At 40.2% G+C, this 26,183-nt stretch overlaps 1 protein-coding gene across 2 annotated transcripts in view; it reads right to left on the bottom strand.

Moving 5' to 3' along the window:
* The window catches only part of CIT (citron rho-interacting serine/threonine kinase), a 146,839-nt gene extending 121,130 nt beyond the window's left edge, over nt 1-25,709 (bottom strand). For both annotated transcript variants that reach the window (XM_063086477.1, XM_063086476.1), the window contains exons 1-4: nt 25,614-25,709; nt 21,582-21,723; nt 13,991-14,166; nt 9,219-9,320 (exon numbers count right to left, since the gene is read on the bottom strand). In XM_063086477.1, coding sequence (XP_062942547.1) covers nt 9,219-9,320; nt 13,991-14,166; nt 21,582-21,723; nt 25,614-25,709 — 516 coding nt within the window. The remainder of the gene's footprint in view (nt 1-9,218; nt 9,321-13,990; nt 14,167-21,581; nt 21,724-25,613) is intronic.
* Nucleotides 25,710-26,183: the final 474 nt, after the last annotated feature.

A 26,183-nucleotide genomic window follows, 5' to 3' on the forward strand; every position in this document is an offset into this window, starting at 1 on the left:
CTCAGCTACCATTCAATTCCTGTCCTTCCTCTCAGTTTACTGCATGATCCTTTCTGCTCTGGCTGGCAAGAGCTGGAACCCATTTTGACCCATTGCTACAATCATGCTAACCTCACTGAGTTCTCCTGATTTCCTGTTTTTTTAGCCATGCTATAAATGTCTTTTGTTTTAACTTATCAAATCCTTTCTGGAAAAAGGCAAGATCCGAATATACTTCTTAAAAAAACACTAAATCTCTCAAACTACTGCATGCCAGAAGCCAACTTTGGGATGTGAGTTCTCACCATCATCCTCCAAACTGTTTGCTTTTAGTCCAGAATTAGAAGAAAGCTCTAGACAAGTCAGAAGTGGAGCATCTGCACATATCCCTAAGGGCCCCAGGCTGGTCCAGTAAAGACTCCAGGAAGTTTAACCAGCACCAACTCCACCCAAACAAGAGACCCCTGAAGAAGCCGGTGACTTGCATGTCCTCCCCAAGGGCTCTTTATAACCTGGGAGTCTACTCCATTCGCACAGCTTCTTACACACAACAGACACTCAACCACATACTGGGCAATTGCATTAGAAGAATAAGATTCCATCTACACAGCAATTGCCAGAAAAAAATTGACTTATGAACTAACAAGAAGAGCAACACTTAGAAAGGGCAGCCCCTAAAATGCATACTTTATTTCCCCCAAGTTCACAGCAGACATTAGCTACTTGTCTCATTCTTCAAGGAGCCCACAGGAGGAGCCACCTGGCTGCCTACAGCTCACCCACTCATCCCTACCTGGTCCTCCACAGGCCCTGAGTATGTGGGTGAATGCTAATTTTTATGTCTGTTTTAAATATATATTGCCATTAAAAAGGTCTTAAACATCCAAAAGAAAAAAGAAAAAAGAATTCAAAGATAGTAACCGAAGTACTCATACTTTTAGAACTGAAATGTCTTAAAATAAGAACAATGCATATTTATGACAACACGGAACAGTTATAAATTTCCTATGGCTCTATAAAGATGTGAAAAAAACAGTACAACTTGTAACTTTAAGGCTGAGAAGGTCAAATGTATAGCAGCCACCAGCAACTTTTAAGAACTCCCAAATTGAACCCTACTTTGTATTTAGCAGCTCTTCCCAAAGATTCTATTTGTAATGACCAGTAAAATAGTTCAGAAAATAAAAACCATCTCCTAAAAAGGCAAAAAGACATGTATTCTTTGCTTCTATTCAGAAGATGCAATTTCCTGCAATGAAAATCCCCGCCCAAACTAGATCAGTCTTTTCTAAGAGTTGAACTTTCCATTTCTTCAAAACCAGGGTTGATTGAGAAAACAAGCAACAAAAATTACACCAGCTGTTAAGCAGCATGCTCCACAACATGGGGCCAAAATAGACATACTAAATAACAAACCCCTAAATAGACTGGATCCTCATCAAAGAAATAATCAAACTTGACCCACCAACACAATTCCAGGTTACCATATTAGAAATCCCAACTGTTCACCATTAGTTCAGACATTTTCTGAGTAAATTTAGTTATCCCAACATGTTACCCATATCCCAAAACTATACTACTGGGGCATATTCTGGTATAAATAAAACCCACGGAGAAGATGACTTGTGTGTGGCCAACTCAGGCTTAGTCAATCATCATGCTGTTGAGGTTGATGATATAATTAAGAACCAGGACCTGGATGTTTTCAGAAAACACTTTTGTATTGTTAAAAATGGCACCAAATCGAAAGGTTCCAAAAGCATCATCAAAAGTCACAAACTAAGAGTCTTCAAGTCTTCATACCAGATGACTTGCAGTGAACTAAAGACCAGGGTCCAAAGAACAGTATGAGCAAATTAAGAACAAAGTTGCCACCCAGTGTGTACCAGAGAGTTCATTCACAGCATCTGGTTTTATCCAAAAATGGGACTCTGTCATTGATTTTTACTACTCAGAGTTGCCCAATGAGGTGTTGATCCCCCAAAAATGGGATCAACTTGGCTTCTAACCCAAGAAGACTGTAAGTCCTCTAGGGCAGGACTTCCCAAGCCTGCCTGCCTATCAGAGTAACTAGGAGAAATGCTTTTTAAAAATAAGACACATACATCCAAATAAATATTTGCATGCCTGCTATGTGCCAGGCACTGTTCTAGATATTAGGAAAACAGCAGTGAATAAAAGAGATGAAAAAATCCCTGCCTTCATGGAGCTGGCATTCTAAGGGAATGAAAAAGAATTTTAAAATAATAAGAATATGCAGTATAAAAAGGTAAAGTATGTCTACTTCCTGTCCCCACCACTTAGGGAGCTTGTTAAAAATATGGATTCCAGGGACTGACCACAGACTTCGTGGATCAAGTTCCATGGGTGGGGTCCAGGAATTGGCATTTTTAAGGAGCTACTGGAGTGATTCTGATGCAGCCAGCCCAGCACTGCACTGGAACCCACTGCTGATGAAGTTGTGGAACCAATGAGGCTCTCTACTCCAACCGAATTAAGTTTCTATAGCAGATGTGCCCTTGAATGAAATTTGGCTTTAATATAGCCATCATTTCTGCTGCTTAAATTTTGTCCGTGACTACCTGGAACCTTTCTGCACATCAAGACAAGATCACTGACAACAAAGGGCTGGAAAGTAACCAATCTAACCAGCACTGAAGCAACAATCCTCCATCCTTGAAAGAAGTAGAGATGTCTCCTGCACACAATGAACAGAGGCAGATCTCCCAAATGGTGATCACCAAGGCATAGTAATCAAAGACTGAGGAGACAGTAGGAGGAAAAAGAGCCCTAGAGTGAAATAGTCCTATACAATGTGGCAGCCCCACTGATGGCAGAGAAAGCACAGCAGCTGACAGACAAGCCTGGCTTGGAGCTATAATGCACTTGCTCTTTTAAAGCAAAGGCTTTCAGGCCAACAGAGACAGACCCTTCTGATAGCAGCAGCTGCAGATGATAATTAAAGGGCAAATCTTACATGTGTTCAGTTACGGAAAGAGCGGCTGCTTCTCTGTTGGTGTTTGTATCATACCCCAAATACTGGGATGGCAATTTCCATCCATTGTGTTGTATGTGAAGCAAAGGACAAATGTGTATGTGTATGTGTGTGTGTGTGCATGCACACGTGCATGGACACGTATGCATATGCACATACATGTATGCTTGCATGCATGTGCACACATGTGCTATGTGTGAATATTTAATAGTTCTTTAGTAGTTTATTCCATTTGCCTAGGGCATCATTAGAGGCATGCCATGCTAACCACCTCTTAGAAATGTCTCCTTGAAATGTTTGCACATTCAGCATGACCAGAAGTGCCATGAAAAGGTAATGATGCCACTAGCATCATTATCTACTCTGCCCAGTGTTCCTGATCTTTGACACGGGGGAGGAGGAAAAGGATCCTCTAAGTGGAGTGAGCCCTGGAAGAGACCCTATATTATTATTCTTGAAGGGCAAGATGACCAAGAGAAAATGTGAATCCCAGCTTGATTCATCCTTCTATTCAAAAAATATTTATTGAGTATTGATTGAATCATCCAGAATCTCGGCAAGAAACAAATGGAACACTCAAACCAGGTAATTGAGGACATTAACTAATGAAGGGAGTATTTACAAAGGTGCAGGTTAGGTCAAGGGAAATAAACATCAGATGAGGAGGCCCCCAGGGTCAGCAACAGCAGGAGAACAGGTACCATTCCTGGGCCTGAAAGAACAAGGAAAGGGATTTCAGATATTTTCAGTATTACTGAAGGGACAAAAGGAAGTAACCAGAAACTAACTATAACTATAACTAGATAGTGGTTCTCAAAGCGAGGTCCCTAGAACAGCAGCAGCAGCATCACTGGGGAACCAGTTAGAAATGTAAATTCTTGGCCCCAGCCCAGACCTTCTGAATTAGAAACTCTAGGAGTAGGGCCAGGCAAACTGGGACAACATACTTACTTTGGGGCTGCTAAAAAGGTAAAACTCTAAATGTACTCACCAGAAATATGCCTCAAAACACCAGAACACAAAACAACTATTTTGAAGGCACAGAGAATTCAAAAACCTCAACCCTCAAGGCAATAACACACTGAGCAATTGAACTGGGGTCAACAGGAGGTATTAATATCTCATTTTGCCAATGAGAAAACTGAAGCCAAAAAGGACAATGACTCTGGAGAGATCAAACAAGGAATAGATAGTAATAAAATAAGAACCGATATTCTACGTAACAGCCTCTCTCTGATGGGCAAGCTGGTTTCCAAACCCTGGCTTCTGAAGCAGCAACACATGTACACGCCTGGTTAAGTTTTGAGACATGCCTGAAAAATCAGATAATCTTAGCTGAGAGATGGAAACAGCACATGTCTCTTTGTCAAAACGATCATAAGCTGCCACACTTCACTAAACTAAACAATGAAGTTGTATTCACTCTCTCCAGACTCTCGATGACAGCATAGGCTGTTATTCATAAAGGCCCTGGGGTCAATGCCTAGAAATAGCCCACTTCCAAATTGTTCCTATATAGGAGGGAAACACTGCCCACAAAATTGCACAGGTGTGGACTGAAAGGCAAGAAATATAAAGAACTAATCTCAAACAGGACCTCAGAACCAGGGTCCTATTAGCAGTGGTTTTGGATGCAGCAAGATAATGTAATAAGTAAGAATATGGAAGGCAGATCTACAGGGCCTGCCTTCAAACTGTAGCTCTATCTTTCATTACCTACAAAAGTAGCTGTTTTAATCTCTGTGGCAGCCTATTAATTGCCCCTTCCCTCCCTCCATCCTTCCCTTCTTTCATAGTAATAAGAATTTTATTTTATTTTTATTTTTTATTTTTTTGGCGGCTGGCCAGTATGGGGATCTGAACCCTTGACGTTGGTGTTATTAGTACCACATTCTCCCAAGTGAACCACTGGCCAGCCCCAGAATTTTAGCTGAATATAGGCCATGCAGCTAGACAGTACATATCCCAGTCTCCCTAGAGGCAAGATGTACAGTCACATGACTAACTTCTGGCCAAGAAAATGTGAGAAGAAATGATGTGTACAACTTCCATGTCATTCTGTGTGAAAGGAATTTGCTTGCTCTGAATTTCTGCTCTTTCCTCCTACCAGCCAGCTGTAACAAGGTATGAAATGGCCCAACTTCAACCATGTAAAAGAGGACATTTTCAGGGATGGAGGAGCCACAAGATGGAAGGAACCTGGGTCTCTTAATGATCACATATAACAGAGCTACTCCACCAGCCTGGACTGTATATTGGGGTCTCTTAGTTATAGCACCTGAGCCTATACCTTAACTAATACATCTCTCTGTGCACCTGGGGGAAAAGATGAACAGAGGAAAGTCAATGTAAGGTCACAGCAGGAAAAGGAGGTACAGAGGACAATTATAGGCTCAGCGTGAGGGCAGCCTGAAGACACCCACCCTAAGAAAAACATCAATAAAAAGAATTTCACAAAGAATTTAGATACAATACTACAAGTAGTGAGTTGCAAAACAGTGTTTTCTTTGTAGAGATCAGCTCCTTCATGGAAAGACACTGATGAAGGCATCTGTTACACAGAATTGAACAGATTTCTTCATGAACCAGATCAACAAAACACAGTTTCCATAGGCCACCTGCCAGAATATGGGACTAGCCTTGTTATACAGAACCAGAAGCTACAACGGAGTTTGCTACAATTTTCTATATACCACAAAATGGTAAGCCACATTCATTGATATGTCATTGCCAATGGGAAATTTTTAACCATCAAAATTCAAAAGTACTCAAGTTCAATTTCCTTGCACTATGCTCCAAATTTTGAAAATCTCACTGGGTCTACCTTGAATTATACACTTTAGAGAACAAAACTCCCACTGCTAACATAATATGATTTCTGTAACACAATAAGAAAATTTGTATGTGAATCAAATTTCTATGAAATTAATCATGCATTTATCCAATAAATACTTGTTAAGCATTTACTTGGTGAAGCCCTACTGGGAGCATGGTAGACATAATTGCTCCCCTCCTAGAGGAAGTAGCCTAGCAGAAGAGACCAACACCCACTCATGAAGGGGACATACAGGGTGTTATGAGTGTACAGCAGAAGGTCACCATCCCAGAAGTAGAGGGTCCAGGAGGGGTTTCTAGAAGTGACATCTGATCCAAGCCCAGAAAGAAAAATAGGAATTAGTCAGATAAACAGAGAAAGAGTGAACAGCATGCAGAAAGATCAGAGGCAAGGTTAAAGAACCAAAGGAAGTTCAGGATGAATGTAAAGTCAGAGGAGAGAAATTGTAAGTGATGAGGCTAGAGGCATAAGTGAGAAAGGCCTTGTAGGCCATGAGGAAGAGTCTGGACTTCATCCAGAGAACAGCAGGGAGTCTTGAAGGGTTTTAACAGTGGACTGACTTGACTGTAGTATGTGGAAGACCTTCAGGGAAGGCAAGACAGAAGGCAGGGAGAACACTTATGAGGTTTTCATGGTAATGCAGGCAAGAGAGATGGAGACTTGAATTTACACAGTAGAGGCAGGACTAGAGAGAAGAGACAGCCATGGGAGATACACAGGAGGTAGAATCCTATTTTTTAACTGATTTAAAATGTGTCTTCAATTAAACTATATTAGCATTACAAATAAATGTTCAACAGCCAGGGAAGCAGGATATACGTTTCCCCAAACTTCAAAGGTTTAGTAATCTGTAGGTGGTCAGTAGGTACAATGGAATTTCAGTACTTTATAGTGCCAATATAGATCTAGGATCCTCTTATCTTGCAACAGAATGTATTTCCAAATTCAGAATTTTTCAGACTTTAGAAAAGTAAAGTGGTGCATATAGTTTATATTACATAACACCCTCAGTAAGGTCTAGGACATCACCTCATAATCAAACACATTCACAATTCTGCACCAAAGTATGTGAATAGTTACACTAAAGGGAATGAATAAAGTCTATAAACAGCCTTAAGAGAGCTCAGATTAGATTTTTGCTACAAACTAAGTCAAATCAGGTTTTGCTGCTGAGCAAGTAACAAAAGAATTTGAGGTTATTCAGAGCTCTGGGTATTTCAGAATTAAAGACAAGGGATGGTGGACCTATGATTACATCTTAATTCTTATGCTAAATTTGGATTTTTATATGAAAACTATACTCTTAGTAAGTATTTTACTCCACAGTACATGAGAAGAAAATGCAGACAAGGAAATAATTGCAAGATCTCATCAGTAATACTCAATTGAGCTACTAAAGAAGGGTGTAAAAATGTCATTGAACACAAGTATCAATGTGCTGAGGCAACCAGAACTACAAAAAACAGCTATTTTAAGAACTTTCCCATCTTGCAAGATAGCAGGTGGAAAACTGAAGAAAGTCATTAAGCTAAGGATGCCGATGCTAGTGGCAAGATCAAGAGGGAAGCCCCAGAGCCAAAAGGCCCAAGAAAGGAAGCCCCCTGGAGCTGAGAGCCTGTCCTAGCAGAGGAACCAGCAGATATTCCCAATCCCAGAGGTATTCCAGGAAGGCTATGTTCAAGCAGAAGACCATGACAGCTACAAATCCTCAATTAAGAAGAAAAAGAAAGGGAAGATTCTTCAACCCTGGCCAAGCGAGACTGGGAAATTCTCAAAATGCCTAGGTAGTACCCTCTTGAAGATGTGGCTTAAAGAAAAACAACAAAAACACTACATTCACCATGTAAGGAAACTGGTGAGCTCTTCAACCCAGAGAAAGAGAAATATGAGTTTATGGAGCAGTGCAACGCAGACCACAAAACTGTGGACTCTCCCCTTTTGCCAAAAAAATCAGAGTCCTTCCTAACGCCAGGACTGCCTGTGTTCTGTATTACCTTGAAAATGAAGTTTACCCTCACAAGCTGGTGTTCTAAGTCTCTTGCAGAAGTCTAACTAAAATATCCAAAACCACAATAAAAAACAAACAAGAAACAAAACAAAACAAAAACCCTGCTGTCTCAAGGGAACTGCATTTCTGAAGGCTAATGAAGAAGCCTGTTAATACATCCAAACAAGAGAGGCTCCGCAAGATACAGATGGCACCAAAAAACGTTGCATGTGCAACAAATATCCTAGAACATCAGCGACCCTGGAAACACACCAAGGTCATTTGTGAAGGTGAGGGCTCCACGCACCAGGTCTCAAGAGAGGAAAGCTTCATGACAATATTCTAGGAAAGGAAGTTTCAGACCATAAACACAACAGCATGGGGGTGGGCGGTTCAAGGTCAGTCTCCTGAGCCATTCATATACAATGTCCTTGCTCAGAAGGCTGGGTAGGCCAGGAGAACTTATCTACAGGCACTGGGTTCTCAACTAATATGAAACCTAAGCAAATAAACTGTTTGTTCCAGGTCAGAAATAAAGGCAGTAAAGTGCCCAAAAAATGCCCAGTAGAAGTTCAAGACAGATAAGAGTGCATCTCTCCCCTTTTTCTCTTATGTGAGCCTCTGTACAAGTATATCTCCATTCAAGGTAACATGATAGTCCTGTTTTAAGGGCCGAATTAGGAACAAAAATTGTTTCTAGGATAAACTTTTTTAATTTAGGAATCTAATCCCTCAAGAACCTAAACAAAGCCCCAAAATGAATTTTATCATTCTGTAAATTATGCTACACGCGCATAAGGAAAACTATGCCACCGTTCAAAAGAATGAAGTACATCTGTATGTACTGACATGGAAGGATGTCTGGGATAAACTGTTGAAAGGCAAAAAGCAAGCTGAAGAGCCAAGCAGAGAGTAACATACCATTTCTGTAAAACAAACTGCATTCATGAGTATACAGAATTTTTTTCCCCCCACAGGCACAGTAAGGGTCAGAAAGAGCACACATAACCATTAACATTTGTTTTCCTAGGGAGAGGGATTAGAAAAGAGAGTAAAGGACTTTCCCTTCTACTTCATACATTTCTGCAGTGCTTGCATTTTCCTATAACAACCATGTATTATCTTAATTTTCAAAAATTAAAGCAAGGTCCTACTAAAGGAAATAACAGACTATTCCCAAATAAATAACTTCTTATTATTGCCCTTGAAGCCACAGCTCTAATACTCAACAATCAATGAGGCTGATTCAAAATGGGCCAGCCCTTAACCTTGAGAACAAGGAGAACAGGGAACACCTGAAAGTCAGGAAAGCAAGTGAATGAATGAGAGGTGTTATGGACCACATGGGCAGGAGCCACATTCAGTTCTACAGAGAATCCGAGCGCTAGGCTAATTCCAGAGAGATGGATGTAAAGACTCACCAGATAAAGGTTATTTTTGTCCTGAAAGGCATACTGTAATTGAGGGATCCAAGGGCTTGTGCTCCGAGACAGTATGTTCCGTTCTTCCTCAAAAAAGGAAACCTAGGAGAAAAAGAAACCCCTTAGACAATTACAATATTAAAAACTGACTTTCTTCTGTCATTAAGCTTAAACTGATGTTTCTAGTTTAAAAAAAAAAAAGCTATCACTTAGGCTGGCATTCACAAATCTCAATCTCTCACCTACTTTGCTCACAATTTTTGCCAGATCCATATATTACCTGCTCAGTGGTTTACTTAACAACTTTCTTTAAATTAAATTCACTTTCTTTACATCTAACTGTCTTTCTCTTCTTCTTCACCTTCCCTTCCTGGATAATTCAGTCCTAAAGCCATTAGGTAGAGGTGAACAAGTCAAGCGTATGCCAGGTGGTAGGGAGAGAGACCATGGTGGCCCAGACAGGATGCCATGCCCAGCAGAGAGAGGGCAGCAACCAGCCCAGTGTAGGCCATCATGGGCCCATACAGGGTGAGAAGACCTCCACAGGTAGAGGTGGCCTGGAGTAGGCTATCTGGATCCACCAAGGGTAGGTGGGATGGTAACAAAGACAGTGAATTTAGATACATACGATGCTTAAAATAAGGAAAAATATTAAAGATATAATGTCAGAGAAGAGAGTTACAAACATGGAAAGGGTGAAAACTAAAATGAACTCTGTGAAGCTGGACTGGTATTGGAGGTATTGGTGTGAACTCATGGTTTTCAATATATAAAGATATAGAAATAAATATAGATGTAAATGTGTATGTGTATATATGTCTGTGCACACACACATGCGTACATGTGTGTGTAAACAGGTGTATTGTATACACATACATGTATTCTTTAGCACTGTCCACTGAAAGGTGTCTGGGAGCAGTGACACCCAGTAACAATGAGAATATGCAGTGAGTACCCAGATCTTAGCCTCTAAGCACCATTTTCCATTAAAAGGATCAGGGCCCCTTGAAGAAATGACTAATGCCAGGGCTGGGGCAGAGAAGGTAAAAGTACCAAAAAAGTTTGAACATCTTGCTGTATCAGAAAGTAAAAAAGTACTCAAAGAATGATGGGGATATGTCAAAAGGACATAAAAGCCACCTGATGAGGTTCTCATTGGCTAACTTGGGGACAATTTGAGTATAAAAATAAATAATGACAGTAACAGATAGAAATAGGAAAATGCAAGTCCACATAGGTATAAATAAATATGTTAAAAGTTTCATGAGGAATGGATATTCCCATCATTTGAAAGTGCCTTCCCACTAAATACTTATTTAATTACAAAGGGGAGAGGAGTGACTCCACAGTGGAGAAGCATGGCAGGCACCACCTTCATCAAGTGATCAAAGAGCTCATCATCAGGAATGTGATGAATTGAAAGAGTCAACTGTTGGGATGTAATGGGAAGAACAGAGTACCCGGTCTGTGATATGCCAGCCAAAGATCTACAACCTGAATCCAAACATGAGCAACATCAGACACATCTAAATTTTACAAAATAAATGGCCTGTAATCAGAATTGTTAAGGTCATGAGAGCCCAGCAAAAGTTAAGGAACTGATCCAGATTGAAGAGACTAAAGAGACAGGACGACTAAACTCCATGTGTGATCCTGAACTGAATCCTTTTATTCTAAAATACTTTATTGGGACAATTGGTGAAACTTGAATGGGGTCTGAGGATTAGATGGCAGTAATGTATCATTGCTAATTTTCTGATTTTGATGGTTTTATTGTAGTTCATGGTCAAATGCCCTTTTTGTAGAAAATACACATTAAAGCACTGAGAAGTAATGGGGCATCAGACCGGCAACTTATTTTCAAATGACTCGGGAAAAAAAATTGTTATACTACATGATAGTTTTACGTGTCATTTTCATTGGGCCATACCACCCAGTTATTCATTCAAACACTAATCTAAGTGTTGTTGTGAAGGTATTTTGTAGATGTAGTTAACATCTACAATCAGTTGACTTTAAGGAAATTATCCTCAATAATCTGGGTGGGCCTCATCCAATCATTGGAAAGGCCTTAAGAGCAAAACCAAGGTTTCCCTGAGGAAGAAAATCTGACAGCACCATCAGTTCCTGCCCAAGAATTTCCAGCCTACTAGCCCACCCTACAGATTTTAGACTTTCCAGCCCCCACAAAATCAACTGCTTGAAGTAAATATGTGTGTGTGTATATATACACACACACATATTCATGTGTGCATATATGTTTTATGTGTACATATGCTATATATATTCAATATGTTTGTGTGTATGTGTATCAAATGATTAGGAAGAAAATTGTTTAAAATGTAAATAATGGTTAGTTTTATGTGTGAACTTATATTACAGTATGTATGTAAATATTCCACTTGTTCCATTTCTCTTAAGAACCTGACTGATACCATGTCAGGTTTTTCACAAATTTGCAATAGTTTCAAAATTTTTAAAATTTTAATTTTAAATATACCTTCCTCTGCTTAGTTCTAACAATAACATCTTATCAAAACACAGGTTTTGATAAGCTAGTTAATATTAAACTATTAAATGTTTTTAAACAGTTTGTCCATGTACTACCTAAAATCACCTTGCACATTCCCAGTAATAAATCTAACACATTTAGAAAACACCAACACAACCCTAGTAATTTACTGCACCTGCTGTGCTGATCCTGTTTCTTTCCTGGCACATCAAATGTGTTCAGTGAAGGTTAGCTGAACAGTCTACACCTTTACATGCTCACCACTGACCCTTTGACCCCTGCAGCTTCCATTTAAAAAAAAAAAAAGTCTCTGAGGACCTCTTCTGGTTGTCACAGAACTCTGGGAGGGTGTGCTGTCATCTTCCAGGTGATAGGCCTTGACTGCAGGACACCACTTCTCCCTACCTCGTCTCTGGCATTCCCTTTCAGTCCTTCCCTTCTCGTGCCCTTGAATTCCAAATCCTCCCCACGGCTCAGTTAAGGACCCTACTTTTCTTTTATATGCACCCTTTTAAGGAAGGGATGGATGGCTTTAATTAGCTTCTGTATGTGTATGATTTTTAAAAATCCCAGTCCACACTTCACACATGGTCATTTCAGGTCATTTGCCTGGAGGAAGGCACATCTATTTGAACATCTTTGTTATTTGCCTGCAGAGTGGTATGTCAGATTAGTTTCTTTTTACGTGCACTATTTCCCATCTAAAACATAAGCACCGCAAGGTCAGGGCTACATCTGATGTCTCTTCCCAGGGACCTAGAAACACACCAAATACAGCAGATGCTCAGTAAGCATGTACTGATGATAGATAGTTCTTACATAGGTGTTGAGAGGCTGAATGGCATTTCCATCCCTATCTTCCAAATTATTTGCAATGTCCTATCATTTTTCCTTTCTATGATGCTGCTCACAATTCATTCCTAAACATAGTCCACATCATTCCTGGACTCGTAAGCAGCTTCCTGCCCTCTGATGCTCAGACTCTGATCCCAACCTGCTCCTTCCAAAAGGCTAAATAAATGATCCCCAGCTGCCTCGCAAATTAAACTGCAATTCAAAAACCAGTTCTTGGGGCATGGGGAGTTATTATGTAATGGGTACAGGGTTTCTGTTCGGGATGATGAACAAGTTCTAGAAATGAATTGTGGTCTAGGTTGCACAACACAGTGAGTACACTTAATATCACTGAATCATACACTTAAAAATGGTTAAAATGGGGAATTTTATGTTATATATATTTTACCACAATAAAAAATAAATGTTCTTGAGATACACACACACACACACACACACACACACACACACACACACACACACACACCCCTGCACAGCATTCTAGTACTCGAACCTCTAGAATGTCACACATGGCCATACTTCTACCTGGCACGCTGTCATCAGTTGTCTGCCCAGAACCTCCATTCCCTCTCTTTAATGAGAACTTTCCCTGGCTCACCCACATCTCCCCTCACATCATTGTTAATGAATTTGCTAATTGCTCCCTCCTTCTGTGGATGCTTTAGCTGGTAAGTGCCTGCTTTATATATTTGCATTTTTCCTCTACTTTCCAAGGTTGTTTTTAAACGCTGAAAGTAACAGCTATGGAACTTCAATTCCTTTTGCAGTCTTCCCACAGAGCTGGATACATTATTGAACACATAATGTGCACTAGAATGTCTGTAACTAATAAATTACTCTCTGAAATCCAAGGCTGAAGGCCGTCTCTCTAAATCGCAGCAAATGAATCAATATGTCTCAAGACAGCAGCCTTGTTTAAAAGAAAAATGCCACAACCAGAAATATAACTTCTAACCTGTTCTCAGACAAGCAACTCCCTAGCCACAAAACAATTTTATTTCACTTCTTCAAAGCTCTGTTTTAAAATCAGATACACATACCCACAACACAAATATCTAAAGCATGTACAAAAGCAAATGCTATCTGATTCACCCCACAATATGGTCATGAAAAATCTTCTTAAATTCATTAGTTAAAAGGCCAATTTGGTTCTGAAATAAAATACAACTATAGAAACATGATAAAGAAAACAAGAGGAATTTGTGAGCCCTCAAAATTTACCAATATCAGTTCAAGAAGAAGAGCTAAGAACACGAGAGACCTCTTTGTACACACATCCATAATTAACTACAGGGTCACATAGGAAAATGCGCTCAATTCTAAATGCCAGTTCAGCAGATTACTGTCTCTGCAATGAATATTCTGGTGGGGAAGGGGGAAGGGCATGATGTTAAAATGCTCCTACCTGCTCCTGGGCCAACAAAGCCTTCTTCTTCATGACTTTCATGGCATAGATGTCCCCAGTTGCTCTTTCCCTTACCACCTGCACTTCAGCAAAATGACCACAACCTACAAGATTTCTGACTTCAAAGTCCTTTGCTGAAGGCTGCAGCTCCTGTAACTCAGCTATGGTGTCAGAATCTGCAAAAGACAGAAGAGTTACTCCCAGGTAAATAAAGCGCTTCAAATATATGCATCTTTATGAAAGAAAAAAAAAAGAAAGAAAAAAGCATTCTTATATCTTCCCTCCCTGTCAAAGACATTTAGTCACTTTCTCATCCATCATGAATAATTATAAAATCAGCACAAAAGTGTTTTTGTATGTTAACTTAAAATTAAAGGCTCCAGAAATTCCAAAGTACAGTTTCCATGGTAGCTATAATTTGAATCCCGCAGACTTAGAAAATAGGTAGGGAAGACACAAATTCATGCTTTTCTTCTTCCTCTCTGAAGGCTGCAGGGCAGTATTTGGTCAAACATGCTTGTCAGCATTTAGACTGGTTTACAATGTGATATAAACACTATGACTCCCATTTCAATCAGCTTTGGAGTTGGCTTCCAGATCATTCCATTGTAACTACATTTGCTCTGCAATTTTATCCCACTAGCCCAATTTTATTTCACTTGGATTGTGTCAGTAATCGTAATGCCCTCCTTACTTAACATGTGACAGTGCTTAAAAGGGAGGGGTGAGGTGGGCCCAAAGAACCAAGTGAAGCCCTGATATTTGCTCTGCACGGTCAACAGACCTCACATCTGGATGGGTTTGCAACTTTCTTTTTCTTAACAGAAAGTCTTATTCTTTTTCCAATTCCAATCTCACTGCCAGAGATCCTCAATATATGCTGTATGAACTAAATGGATCATGGATTTGGAATTTAACATATACTTTTTAACACCCTAAATACACTAAGCTGAGTCATCACTGGATGTGCAATGACTCTACTGACATGCAAGAATGAAGGTGAGCAGCAGTGCCTGGCTTAAAATGTATTCCTGTACGTTACATGAGAATGGCGTTGTATACAGGCGTTACATGCAAAAAGAAGGCAGGAGACACCTGTAATCAAAAGTATCCCAGAGAATCCCACAGAAAGGTGCCATGTTGAAGACGAGAGATGGTTGAAATCCCACACATCTTCTGAGCATTGAAAGGATGGCCATTTCAGTGGTTGGGCACCAGATAAAGTTAGGAGCTACATTTCAGAGTCACACTCAGCTCCATGAGTTGTTCACACAATGAGAGGGACTGAGTCCAACAAAGGGAAAAGCCATTTCATACCCAAAGTCATTGAGCAGAATTCTGATGAACTATCCAGCACAATTTTAACTGTTAATATGCACCCTCTTTCTGTGTTGCATAGGAGGTAAATTCTCTTGGATCAAAAGTATGTATGATTAACTCCACCGCACTGAGAGTCTCCCCACCCACAGACCATGCCTCTCACTTCAGCCAGTCATCCTGAAGACACATTCCCTTGGGCCCTTAGGGAACCAGGTAAGAGTGGAGGGCAGATCCACATGAATTCATTGTGACTACTGTAGAAAACAAACCTAGACTGCCTACATGGAGAATACCATGCAGAAGCAAAATGGAAAACTGCATGGTATTTTCCTTTTGCTCTGACAATGCCGTGCCAAGCCCTGTCTTCACCTGTCCCTTTCCAAATTTCTTTCAGATCAAGCATTTGAGTTTTAAATTATAATTCCCAAATATGCTGGCTTATAACTTTCTGGGCTGAACCTGATTTCATCATTGCTTATACACAAGGCCAATCTCTTAATATTCTGTTAGGCCTTGGGCCCCAAAGTTGCTTACAGCGTTGCCCCACTTCATAACTCTGAGTCTGTGGCTGGCGACTACCAGACATCTCAATCATACAAGTAGATAAACTGCTTTGTAGGCAAAACTACCTGGTACTCCCTCAGAATTCTGAGAAACCATTCCAAATCTCCATTTCTTTATCCAAAGGCTTTTGGATTGTTAAGGTGAACCTGTGAAATACTAAACTCGAGCCTAAGACTATTAAAATAAATAAATAAACTTCACAACTCCTCTCCATACCACAGCTGCTCTGTGACCCCAAAATCACATCACCCTTGATCCCTGCACACTTTCAGTTATAGTATTTAAGGACCCAATGGGTACTGAACATTGAGATGGCCCTAAAGACCCAAAGCACTGTAATGAAAATGCACTCAAAGAATGACTTTGTCAGATAAACATTTGGACCCAGCGGGCAAAAGCCAAGACAGCTGAATCTATTGCTTCCTTATCTGAAACTCAGTAATCCAACAGTTCATCTTCTAGGAATCCATCCTGCACAGAAACCCTCGCACATGAGCTCAAAAAAGATACATGTGAAGATGCATGTGATAAAAGCTGCTGTAACAGAAAAACTGTCCGAAACAATCAAAAGGTCCATCAATAGGAAAGTTAAAACAACCTAGAAAGTCCATTCATATAAAAGAATATTAGGCACATGTTGAATGAATGAGGTAGCTCAATTTCCACTAGAACGTACATTCCTTATGGGGAGGGATTTTTGCCTGTTTTGATCACTGCTGTAAACTAGTACCTAAAGTAGAACCTGACACATAGTGCTCAATAAATATTTGTTGAATAAAGATGTCACTAAGTGAGCAAAGCTAGTAGCAAACACTATACACATATGACCTATTTTGTGCAAAATTAAACAAGAGTAATGTTAGAACATGCATGGAAAAGTGCTGACAATTGCTGGAGCTAGTTGACTGGTACATAGGGGTTCATTATACTATTCTCTTTACCTTTGGGAATGTTTGAAAACTTCTGTAATAAAAAAAATTGGAATACTATGCACCAAACAGTTGACAGTAATTATCTCAGACAGGTAAGATGTTGAGGGATTTTCTCTTGCTACCATGTATGTGATGTGCTAAGCCTAAATGTTTGTGTCCTCCCAAATTCATATGTTGAAACTTAATCCCCAATGTGATAGCATTAAGTGGTAAGGACTTTGGAGAAGTGATTAAATCATGAGGGCTCAACCCTCGTAATGGGATTAGTTCCCTTATAAAAGAGGATGAAGCGAGTGTGTTTGTTGCTTACACCATGTAAGGACGCAGCAAGAAGTTGCCATCTTTGAAACGGTGAGCAAGCTTTCACCATATACTAAATCTGCTGGTGCCTTGATCTTGGACTTCCCAGCCTCCAGAACTGTGAGCAATAAATTTCTACGGTTTATAAATTATCCAGCCTAAGTTATTTGTTATAGCAACCCAAACAAAGACATGATGTTTAACCTCTTATACTTCATTTTGTATTATGTTTGCAATTAGAAAAAAAAAAAATCTCAAAACTTATCATGTGCCCATAAGCACTAAAGCTGTGAACTTATAGAAGGTGTTGCCTACAGTGAATGTAGCTGAGAGTAGAATTTCAGCTACTGTCAAATCACCAAGAACAGCCCAACTTTGATCATTATCAACACTTCCATGCACGTTTTAATATCGCATTTGCTGTTTATTTTTTACACAAATTATATAATACCGTGCTTAACATTTGCCATTTATTTTGTTCCCTTTGCAATATACTCATTCAACAAGTACTTATTTATTTATTTTTAATTGAAAGATAATTTATTATACATATTTGTGGGGTACAAAGTTGGCTATCAATAGTTGCGTACAATGTGTGATAGTTGAATCAGGATAGTTACCTTATTCATCATTACAATACATAATTCTTTGTGTCTGTTAACCAATTTCTCATTAATTTCTCATTAACTCTCCTCCCTCTTCCCCTCCCCTTCCCCTTTCTACCTCTAGTAACCACAGTTCTGTTCTCTCCTTCTAAAAGTTCATTGTATTATTGTGATTGTTATTTCCTTCTTTCTCTCTTTCTTTATTGTTTATTTGTTTATTTATGAATTCAGCTCCCACTTATGAGTGAGGACATGTGGTATTTCTCTTTCTGCACCTGGGTTGTTTCACTTAGCATAATTTTCTCCAGGCTCGTGCATGTTGCTGAGAATGACAGAATTTCATTCTTTTTTATGGCTGAGTAGTATTCCACTGTGTATACATACCACATTTTGCTTATCCAATCATCTATTTATGAAGCACCTAATAAATGCCAGACACTGTTTTAGGCACTGGGGATATAAGAGTAACTAAAAAAGACAAAAATCCTTTCTCTGGTTCCCAGACGCTCATTCCGTCCCCTCCCTTGGCCTAAGATTAGGGGCATTTCTGCTGGAGGCACTGCCTCAGAGCTATACTCTGTTCCATTTTCTCCAACAGTCCCCAGAGAATATCTCCATCTCTATGGGAAGACTCAAGAAAGTTGAGCAGTAGCAGCTGATGGACCCTTTTCCACATAGAAAAGCAAAGTTCCAAAACAGAAACTCAAAAAGGGAAAGGAAAAAAAAAAAAACATACTAATGTAACCATCCCTTTTCAATCATGGCCTCTTAAAGATACTCCCCAGGAAGCCTGTCAGGAGGTAGAGTATTGTGATTAACCTCAAAAATACAAAACAGTTCGCTGGAAGAGAGTTCTATTAGAAAAAAATCTACATTCCACTAAACCTAGCCCCCTGATTACTGAATGATTCTACATGATTCACTGCTTTTAAGCAACCAGAGGTAGTCTCAAGACTAATGAAGTTGCCTATAGATGGTTCAGTAAACTAGTCTTGTCACATAATTTCCTTCCCCTCCCACTCCCTACTTGAGAATTTAAATATTCAAGAAAAGAAAGTGAGACCTTATTCAAATACAGAAGGATGAACAAACACCCCAAGTACATTTTAAAGATACACAATATCTTAAACATTGTTGAAGTTTATGATTATCATTATGGGGTAACATTTATTGAGTGTCTGCTATGTGGCAGGCAACAATGATACATCTGGCCTGTGCATTAACTCATTCAATCCCCACATAGCCTTATTAGATGTACATTATTCCCATTTTGCAGATGAGAAAACTAAGAACAGACACGTAAAATACTGAAGGTCACTATAGTGGACATATGCTGATTTTGCCTACTCAGCACCCCCAGCTCCTTTGGGGAACTGCACATCCCCCATTCCATGAGGTCCTGGTAATCACAGTGCCCTGACCCCTTTGGGTACTCAGATGAGGTTAATCACAATACTCTACCTCCTGGCAGATAAATGACCCAAAGCAGAGCCAATTAGAATCTTCCCTGGGATTATATTAATCTAGATAACAGAAGACAAACATTGGGCAGGGTGTGGTAGCCAGTATCCAAAAATGGTACCCAATGAACCATGCCTCTTGGGATTCATGCCTTTGTGTAGTTTCCTCTCACATGGAATCTGGGCACTCCTATGATTTGCTTCAAATAATAGAACACAGCCATGGAGATCTTATGTCCCTTGTAGGACTCAGCCCTAAGAAAGCCTGACAGCTTCTACTTTTGTGCTTTTGGAAACCCTGACCTGCCATGTAAGAAGTCTGGCTACCCTGCTAGAGGGACCATGCAGATCAGAGGTCAGCAAGCTTTTTCTTAAAGGGCCAGATAGTATATATTCTAGGCTTTGTAGGCCATAGGATGTCCATCACAACTACTCAAATGCTGTTGCAGTATGAAAGCAGCCATAGACAATGTGTAAAGAAATGGACATGGCTGTGTCCCACTAAAACTTTGTTTACAAGATACACATCACAGGTTGTAGTTGCCTGACCCCTGATGTAGAGACCACATAGAGCAGCCATGTGCAGAGCAAAGGGCTCTGAGACTTCATGGAGAGATGGGGAGAAGAGAGAGAGAGAGAGAAACCCAGTCATCCCAGAGTCTGAGCTGAGCCCAGCCTTCCAGCCGGGGCACCCAACATGGAGCAAACCACCTCAGACACTCCAGCCCACAAGAGCTCCAGATGACTGCAACCTTGGCCAATGTCTCATGGAGAAGAATCCCTGACTGAGTCCAGTGAACACACAGAATCATGAGAAGTAACACAATGACTACTGTTTTAAGCCGCTGAAGTTTAGGGTGGTTGGTTGAACAGCAATATTGTGTAAGGCAGATGTGAAGGTTAACCCTAGGTGTCAACCTGGTTAGATGATGGAATGCTGAGAAACCTGGTAAAGGTATCTTTTTAGGTGTGTCCATGAGGGTGTTTTCAGCAGACATTAGTATGAGAGTCTGAGTGGACTGAGTGGGAAAGACCCACCCTCAATGTGGGAGTGAACCATTCAGTCCGCTGAGGGTCTGGAGAGAACAAAAGACAGAGGAAAGAGGTGAAGCTCTCTCTCGATCTGCTGGAGCTGGGAAACAACCTCTCTCCTATCCGTGGACATCAGAGCTCAAGACTCTTCAGCTTTTGGGTTCCAGAACTTACACCAAGGACACCATCAGCTTCCCTGATTTTGAGGCCTTCAGACTTGGACTGAGTCACACTACCGGCGTCCAGTTTATAGACGGCCTATTGGGGGATTTTTCTTCATAGTCACGTGAGCTAATTTCCCTAATAAATCCCTCTCATATAATTATAACATATCTTACTGATTCTGTCTCTCTGGAGAACCCTGACTAATACAGCAGGGTTTCTCAAATTCAGCCCTGTTGACATTTTGAGCCAGATAATTCTGTGTTGTGGAGGAGTGTCCTGTGCATTGTAAAACATTTAGCAGCATCTCTGACCATTAGGTGCCAGTAGCACCCTCCCCACCTAGTTTTGACACCCAAAAATGTCTCCAGACACTGCCAAGCGCTCCTGGGGTGTAAAATCACCACTGGTTGAAAAACAGTAATGTATGGTAAAAGAGTTTGAAATTGGGGCACCAGCAGCCAACTTCTCCACTGCATGGGAGTCAAGAAAAGTTAGAAGCAGAGTGAAGGAAGGGCCTATTTGTGATTTCCACAGGGCCTGAGTACTTCTGCCTTCATCAGCCCCTTCTCCCATTAAAAAAAAGATCAAAAATTATATTTTATGCATTGGTATAAAGATGAATACAATCCAGAATCATTATACATTATTATCATATTCATTTTTCTTATGATTTTAAAATAAATCAAAATTAATATAAGCTAATTAAAACAAATTAAATTTCTTAAAATTACATATCATGGGCCCTATGCACTGCACCTTCTATGCCTAATGGATAAGTCAGCCCTGCGTGAGTACAGGGATGGGGACAGAGGACAACATTTAAGTTCCTGGAACAGACAGACTAAAGTTTGACTCATCCTTGGATTTCTCAGTTTCATGAACCAATAAATTCACTCTTTGAGCTGGCTGGTTAGCTCTGTTGGTTAGAGCACAGCCTCATAACACCGAGGTCAAGGGTTCGGATCCCCACACCACCCAGCCAAAAAAGAAAAAAAAATTCACTCTTTGAGAGAGTTTCTGTCACTTGGAACCAAGAAGCCTGACTTACTCAGTCTCCCAACTGTAACGTGGCAACCTGAACTTGAACCTGAGTCTGTCTTATTCAGACCAGAGTTCTTACTCACTATCACCAATCACTAATTCATTCTGCCTCCAGCATCCTTCTAGTTTTCTCTATTGGGTCAGTTTTCAAGAGAAAGTTTCCCAAACTTACATTTCTGGACAAAGTTGCTCACATGCCTAAGCTTCATCAGAGCAGGCTGACTGCATTCTTCAAAGAGAACAAAGAGGGCATCTAATATCCCTTCTCGGGAAAGAGGAGACATCTGCTGTTGAGTCATAACGGGTGGTTTCCCCTAAAAACAGCAAACAGCAGATGGAGACACTGTCAATAATAAAAAGCTTTGATCAATAACATCCACACAGAGTAAATTACAAGCCACCAACTCAACTAACTGCTCATGACACACAGCACAATTCTGTGTCTTCATTTTTTAAAGCAACGTCAGTTGACAGTCATTAAGTTGTCACTTGTACGATTACATCACCATTGGTTTCTTCCACTAGCACCTGGGAAGAAAAACTTCACAAGCATACCATTAATAAGAAAAGGTTCTCCATCTTAATGATCTGAGGCTCATGAGAACATTTACTCTGGACCCTGCTAGTTCTGACATGTTTCCATGTCTCTACAATAGGAAACAATGATAATGTGTGCCCAGAGGTTTGTTAATATAATTTGAGTTTCTTTAATTCATTTGCACAATCAAGAGTAGAATGGGTGACTGTCATAAAGCTGAATTTATTCATGATCTAGAGCAACAGTTACAAACTGGCAGACTGTATCTAGCCCACAGACATGTTTTGTTTGGCCTGTAGTGTTTAAAATAATTTGAATTATCTGCCAATATTTAAAAATCAGGAGATTTCACAAAAAAAATAATAAAAATGGAATTCTGGCTTCTCTTGAAACACTGGCAGATCTAGCAGCCCTGCCCCATGCTCCTGGCTGGTGATGATGAGGTAGAGCCAAGTGAGGCGCCCCTCTTGGTAGCAAATGTTTTTGGAGTTCACTGCAGACCTGACTCCTAGTCTTCCACCTGGCCCACTTGACTCATTTATACTCACTGCCCGGCCCCCAAAAACATGAGCTGACAACCCCCAGTCTAGAGCAATGATTCCCATGCGTCAGGACATGGACTGTGTGAGGTCTCTCTGCAAAGATGGCCACCAACAGTTCCTCCAACCCTGTAGGCCATCCTGCTCTTCCCTTCAAGAGCTGAGTCTATTTCTCCTCCCCTCAACTCTGTGCTGTCTCTGCAACTCACTTCAACTAACAGAATGTGACACAAGTGACACTGTGCTGGTCCAGGGCAGAGACCTTAAGAAGCCCAGCAGCTTCTGCTTTTGCTTTTTTGGGAAGCCAGCCACCATGTAAAGAAGCTTAGGTTAGGCCAAGGGTCAGCAAACTACAGCCCATGGGCCAAATCGGGTCCACTGCCTGTTTTTATAAATAAAGTTTTATTGGAACACAGCCACACCCATTCATTTACATACTGTCCAAGCTGTTTTTGTACTACAATGGCAGAGTTGAGTAGTCGCAAGAGAGACTATGTGGCCCACAAAGCCTAAAATAATTTATTATTTATAGAAAAAAATTACAAGCCCTGGGATAGACTATGGAGTGGTTAAAGACCGCATGGAGAAGAGAGGCCATGTAGAGGAACACTGAGGTGATCCAGCCAGCAGTCAGCCCCCAGATGTTCTAGTCCCAGACATGAGCCCAGCCGAATGTAGCCTTGTGAGTGACCCAAGCTAATGTCACAGAGTGGAGCAGAAGAACCACCTACCTGAGTCCAGCCAACCCACAGAATTCTAAGAAAAAATAAATCATTGGTGCTTTACACTTTGTGAGTGGTTTGTTATGCAGCATTGGATAACAGAAACAGACTGGCTACATTTGAATCACTACGGAACCTGAGAAATTAAACCCACAAAAACAAAAAAAGCAGAACTTAATCTACTGAATTAGAATTTTCCAGACTGCAGCTTAGAATCTGTTTTATTAACTTGTTCCCCAAGAGATTCAGACTTCAGTCAGGGTTGGGAAGCACTGTGCCTCAAGGCCATCATATCTGTCACTTTAGTGATACCTACAGTTGCAACTAACTCAGAAAAATAAAATTCTTTGTTTCTTTTGTTCTTCAATGAGTTTAGACCAACTAGAGCAGGGGTTTCCAAATATAGTACTGACTCTTAACAAAGTTTTCAACAGCCTGCAGTGAAATGAGAAAAAATGAACACCACATGATATCTCTTTTATAAAGCTAAGTGTATTCAATTTTTAAAATGATTCTTTCTGAGATGATGTTCTTCCCCCTTGGTGTTTCTTAAAATGCTCATTCTTTGTGAAATAAAGCAGCCAGAATATAATAGGTTTTGCTTTTTAGTTGTTTTTGACACCCTTACTTGGCAAAATAAGAAGTTGGCAAACCTATGTCTGCCCAGCAATTTGTGAAATTTTGCTGGCTCTGAAAGTCTGCCAACCACTGACCTAGAACATGTTGGGAAGTACTGTTGGGTAGAAGGAAAAAAGACAAACTGAGAACCAGTCTAAAGTACCTACCTGATTTGAAAACAAAATCACTACTGTATCTAAACCTCATTAAAACAGCTCTATATGAGAAAAGAACAGTATCTTTATCTGGTCACAGGAGGCAAATGTTAGCAGTATGCTACACTTGTAATAATAGCTTTCCTGGGGGCAGGAGGAAAACTCATTAAAAAGAGATGAATTGGGGATTTACACACATCCTTGCTGTTATGGTGACATTTAAATATAAGATACACTTAATAAACTCCCACATATGCTGGCAGTGTGGTTCAGCGGTCACATAGGCAGTAATACAGACAGAAGATGGAACCTGGTCCTGCCATTTATGACCTACACAGTATTGGGCAAGTCCTTGCCTATTTCTATATTTGTCTCCTCCTATTTAGAGTATAAATAAGAAGAGTCCCTACCTCTATGATGAGGCTGAAGTGAGATAATCAGAAGCATGCTGGTTCTGTGCCTGGCACATTGGAAGCCATAGCTATTACATAATTAGCACATTATAAAGCCCTTAATAAATGAGTGATTGTTTTGTAAAAAGTTTAGAAGTTTTGGAGTAAAATGATAAGGGGGCTAAAAAGTGGCAGACTCCAGTCTTCTAAGGTTAGAGGCAGACTATTCATTTGTAAAAAATATGTCATGACTTCAAATGGTTATGGGGACAGAACAACCTAAGCTTTCAATTTGTTTCTACTCTGATCTGTTTGAATATTCCCCAATACCTGTATTTTGAAAAAAATGTTATCAAGAACACATTACTATTGATCAGCATACAGGTATCCTACATAAATACCTTCCTAAATGTAATTATTGTTAATTAAACAGGAATTTATTATGATTATAACTAATACTTTTCTATTTTTAGTATTAACAATAGTTATCATTTCTAAAGGGCTTACCAAGAACCAGGCAATGTGCTAAGTACCTCATATGGATTATCTCATTTAATCCTCACTACAACCCTGTGAATTAGGTACTATAACCCCTACTTTAAAGAGTAGCAAATGGATTCAGAGAAGGTAATTGACTCACCCAGAGTAACACAGCTAACGAGTGCCAGGGCCAAGATTCAAACTTAAATCATCACCACTATCTACATTGTCCCCTTGACTTGCGACATAAATCAAACAAGGATTTCTACTTCACCAGTGTTCCATATACTTCAGAAACAAAAAAATTAGAAATCTGCTTGGAAATAATTAAGTTTTAACACTTCTGGGGTGATGAATATGTTGTGTAGCTTGAGAGGGATGTGGGTCACACAGGTGTGGTATTTATCTAAACTGTTTTTTTAAAAATCTACAAAGTAAACATCCCTTTAATGAAAAATAAATAGGATTACACCTACAGAAATTGTGGTTTAAGTGCTGCTAATTAAACCACAAACTTTAGTACAGAAGTGTAAAGTGTGAGAAATATAAAAAGATCTCCCTTCAAGGGCAAGTTCAGCTATCTATCTACTCCTGTTTGGACAGTGACTCCTTTTTTCAATACAATCAGTACATATAAAACACCAAATAATATTTCTCCTAGAATATCAGCTTCAGTCCTATAATAAGAGCAAAGGTGAGTGACAAGGAGATTCCAAGGAGACCAACACAGGTGAGCAAACTTGGCAAGGCAGCCTGTTACCTGGAAGAAAAGATTCAGCCTGGAGGCCCGGCTGGCAATAGGTTCAGCAGCACCAGCATCCAGTGGATTCCGTGCTCCATACTTGAACTTCAACATCTCCCCACTGGTTCTAAAGGGAAATCAGAAAAGGTCAAGTAGGTACTAATATTTTGGGCAGGAAAGGCTTGAGAGATCCTGATCTCACTCAAGACGTCAGGGATAGGGAGGTAAAATCAGCCACCATCCCAGTCTTAGGAAGCTCAGTCTGACCACGGAGATTAAAAACCAGATTTTAACTCACTGTAACAGCAGGTGATACATTTATCTGACACATTCTCTTACTTATAACTGTGTTTATTATATGACAACCTTAGAATGTTAAGAGCCATAAGGGCAGGGATTTTTGTCCCCAGTGTGTCGCTAGGTGATAAATGTTATGGGGTTTAAAAAAAAATTGAGGGCTGGCCTGTTAGCTCAGTTGGTTAGAGCTCAGCCTTAAAACACCAAGGTCTGGGGTTCGGATCCCCAAACGGGCCAGGTGCCAAAAGAGAGAGAGAGAGAAATCGAGCAAGGTAAGGCCAACTGGGGCAG

The sequence above is a fragment of the Cynocephalus volans genome, chromosome 2, assembly GCF_027409185.1.
Source record: "Cynocephalus volans isolate mCynVol1 chromosome 2, mCynVol1.pri, whole genome shotgun sequence".
NCBI lineage: Eukaryota > Metazoa > Chordata > Mammalia > Dermoptera > Cynocephalidae > Cynocephalus > Cynocephalus volans.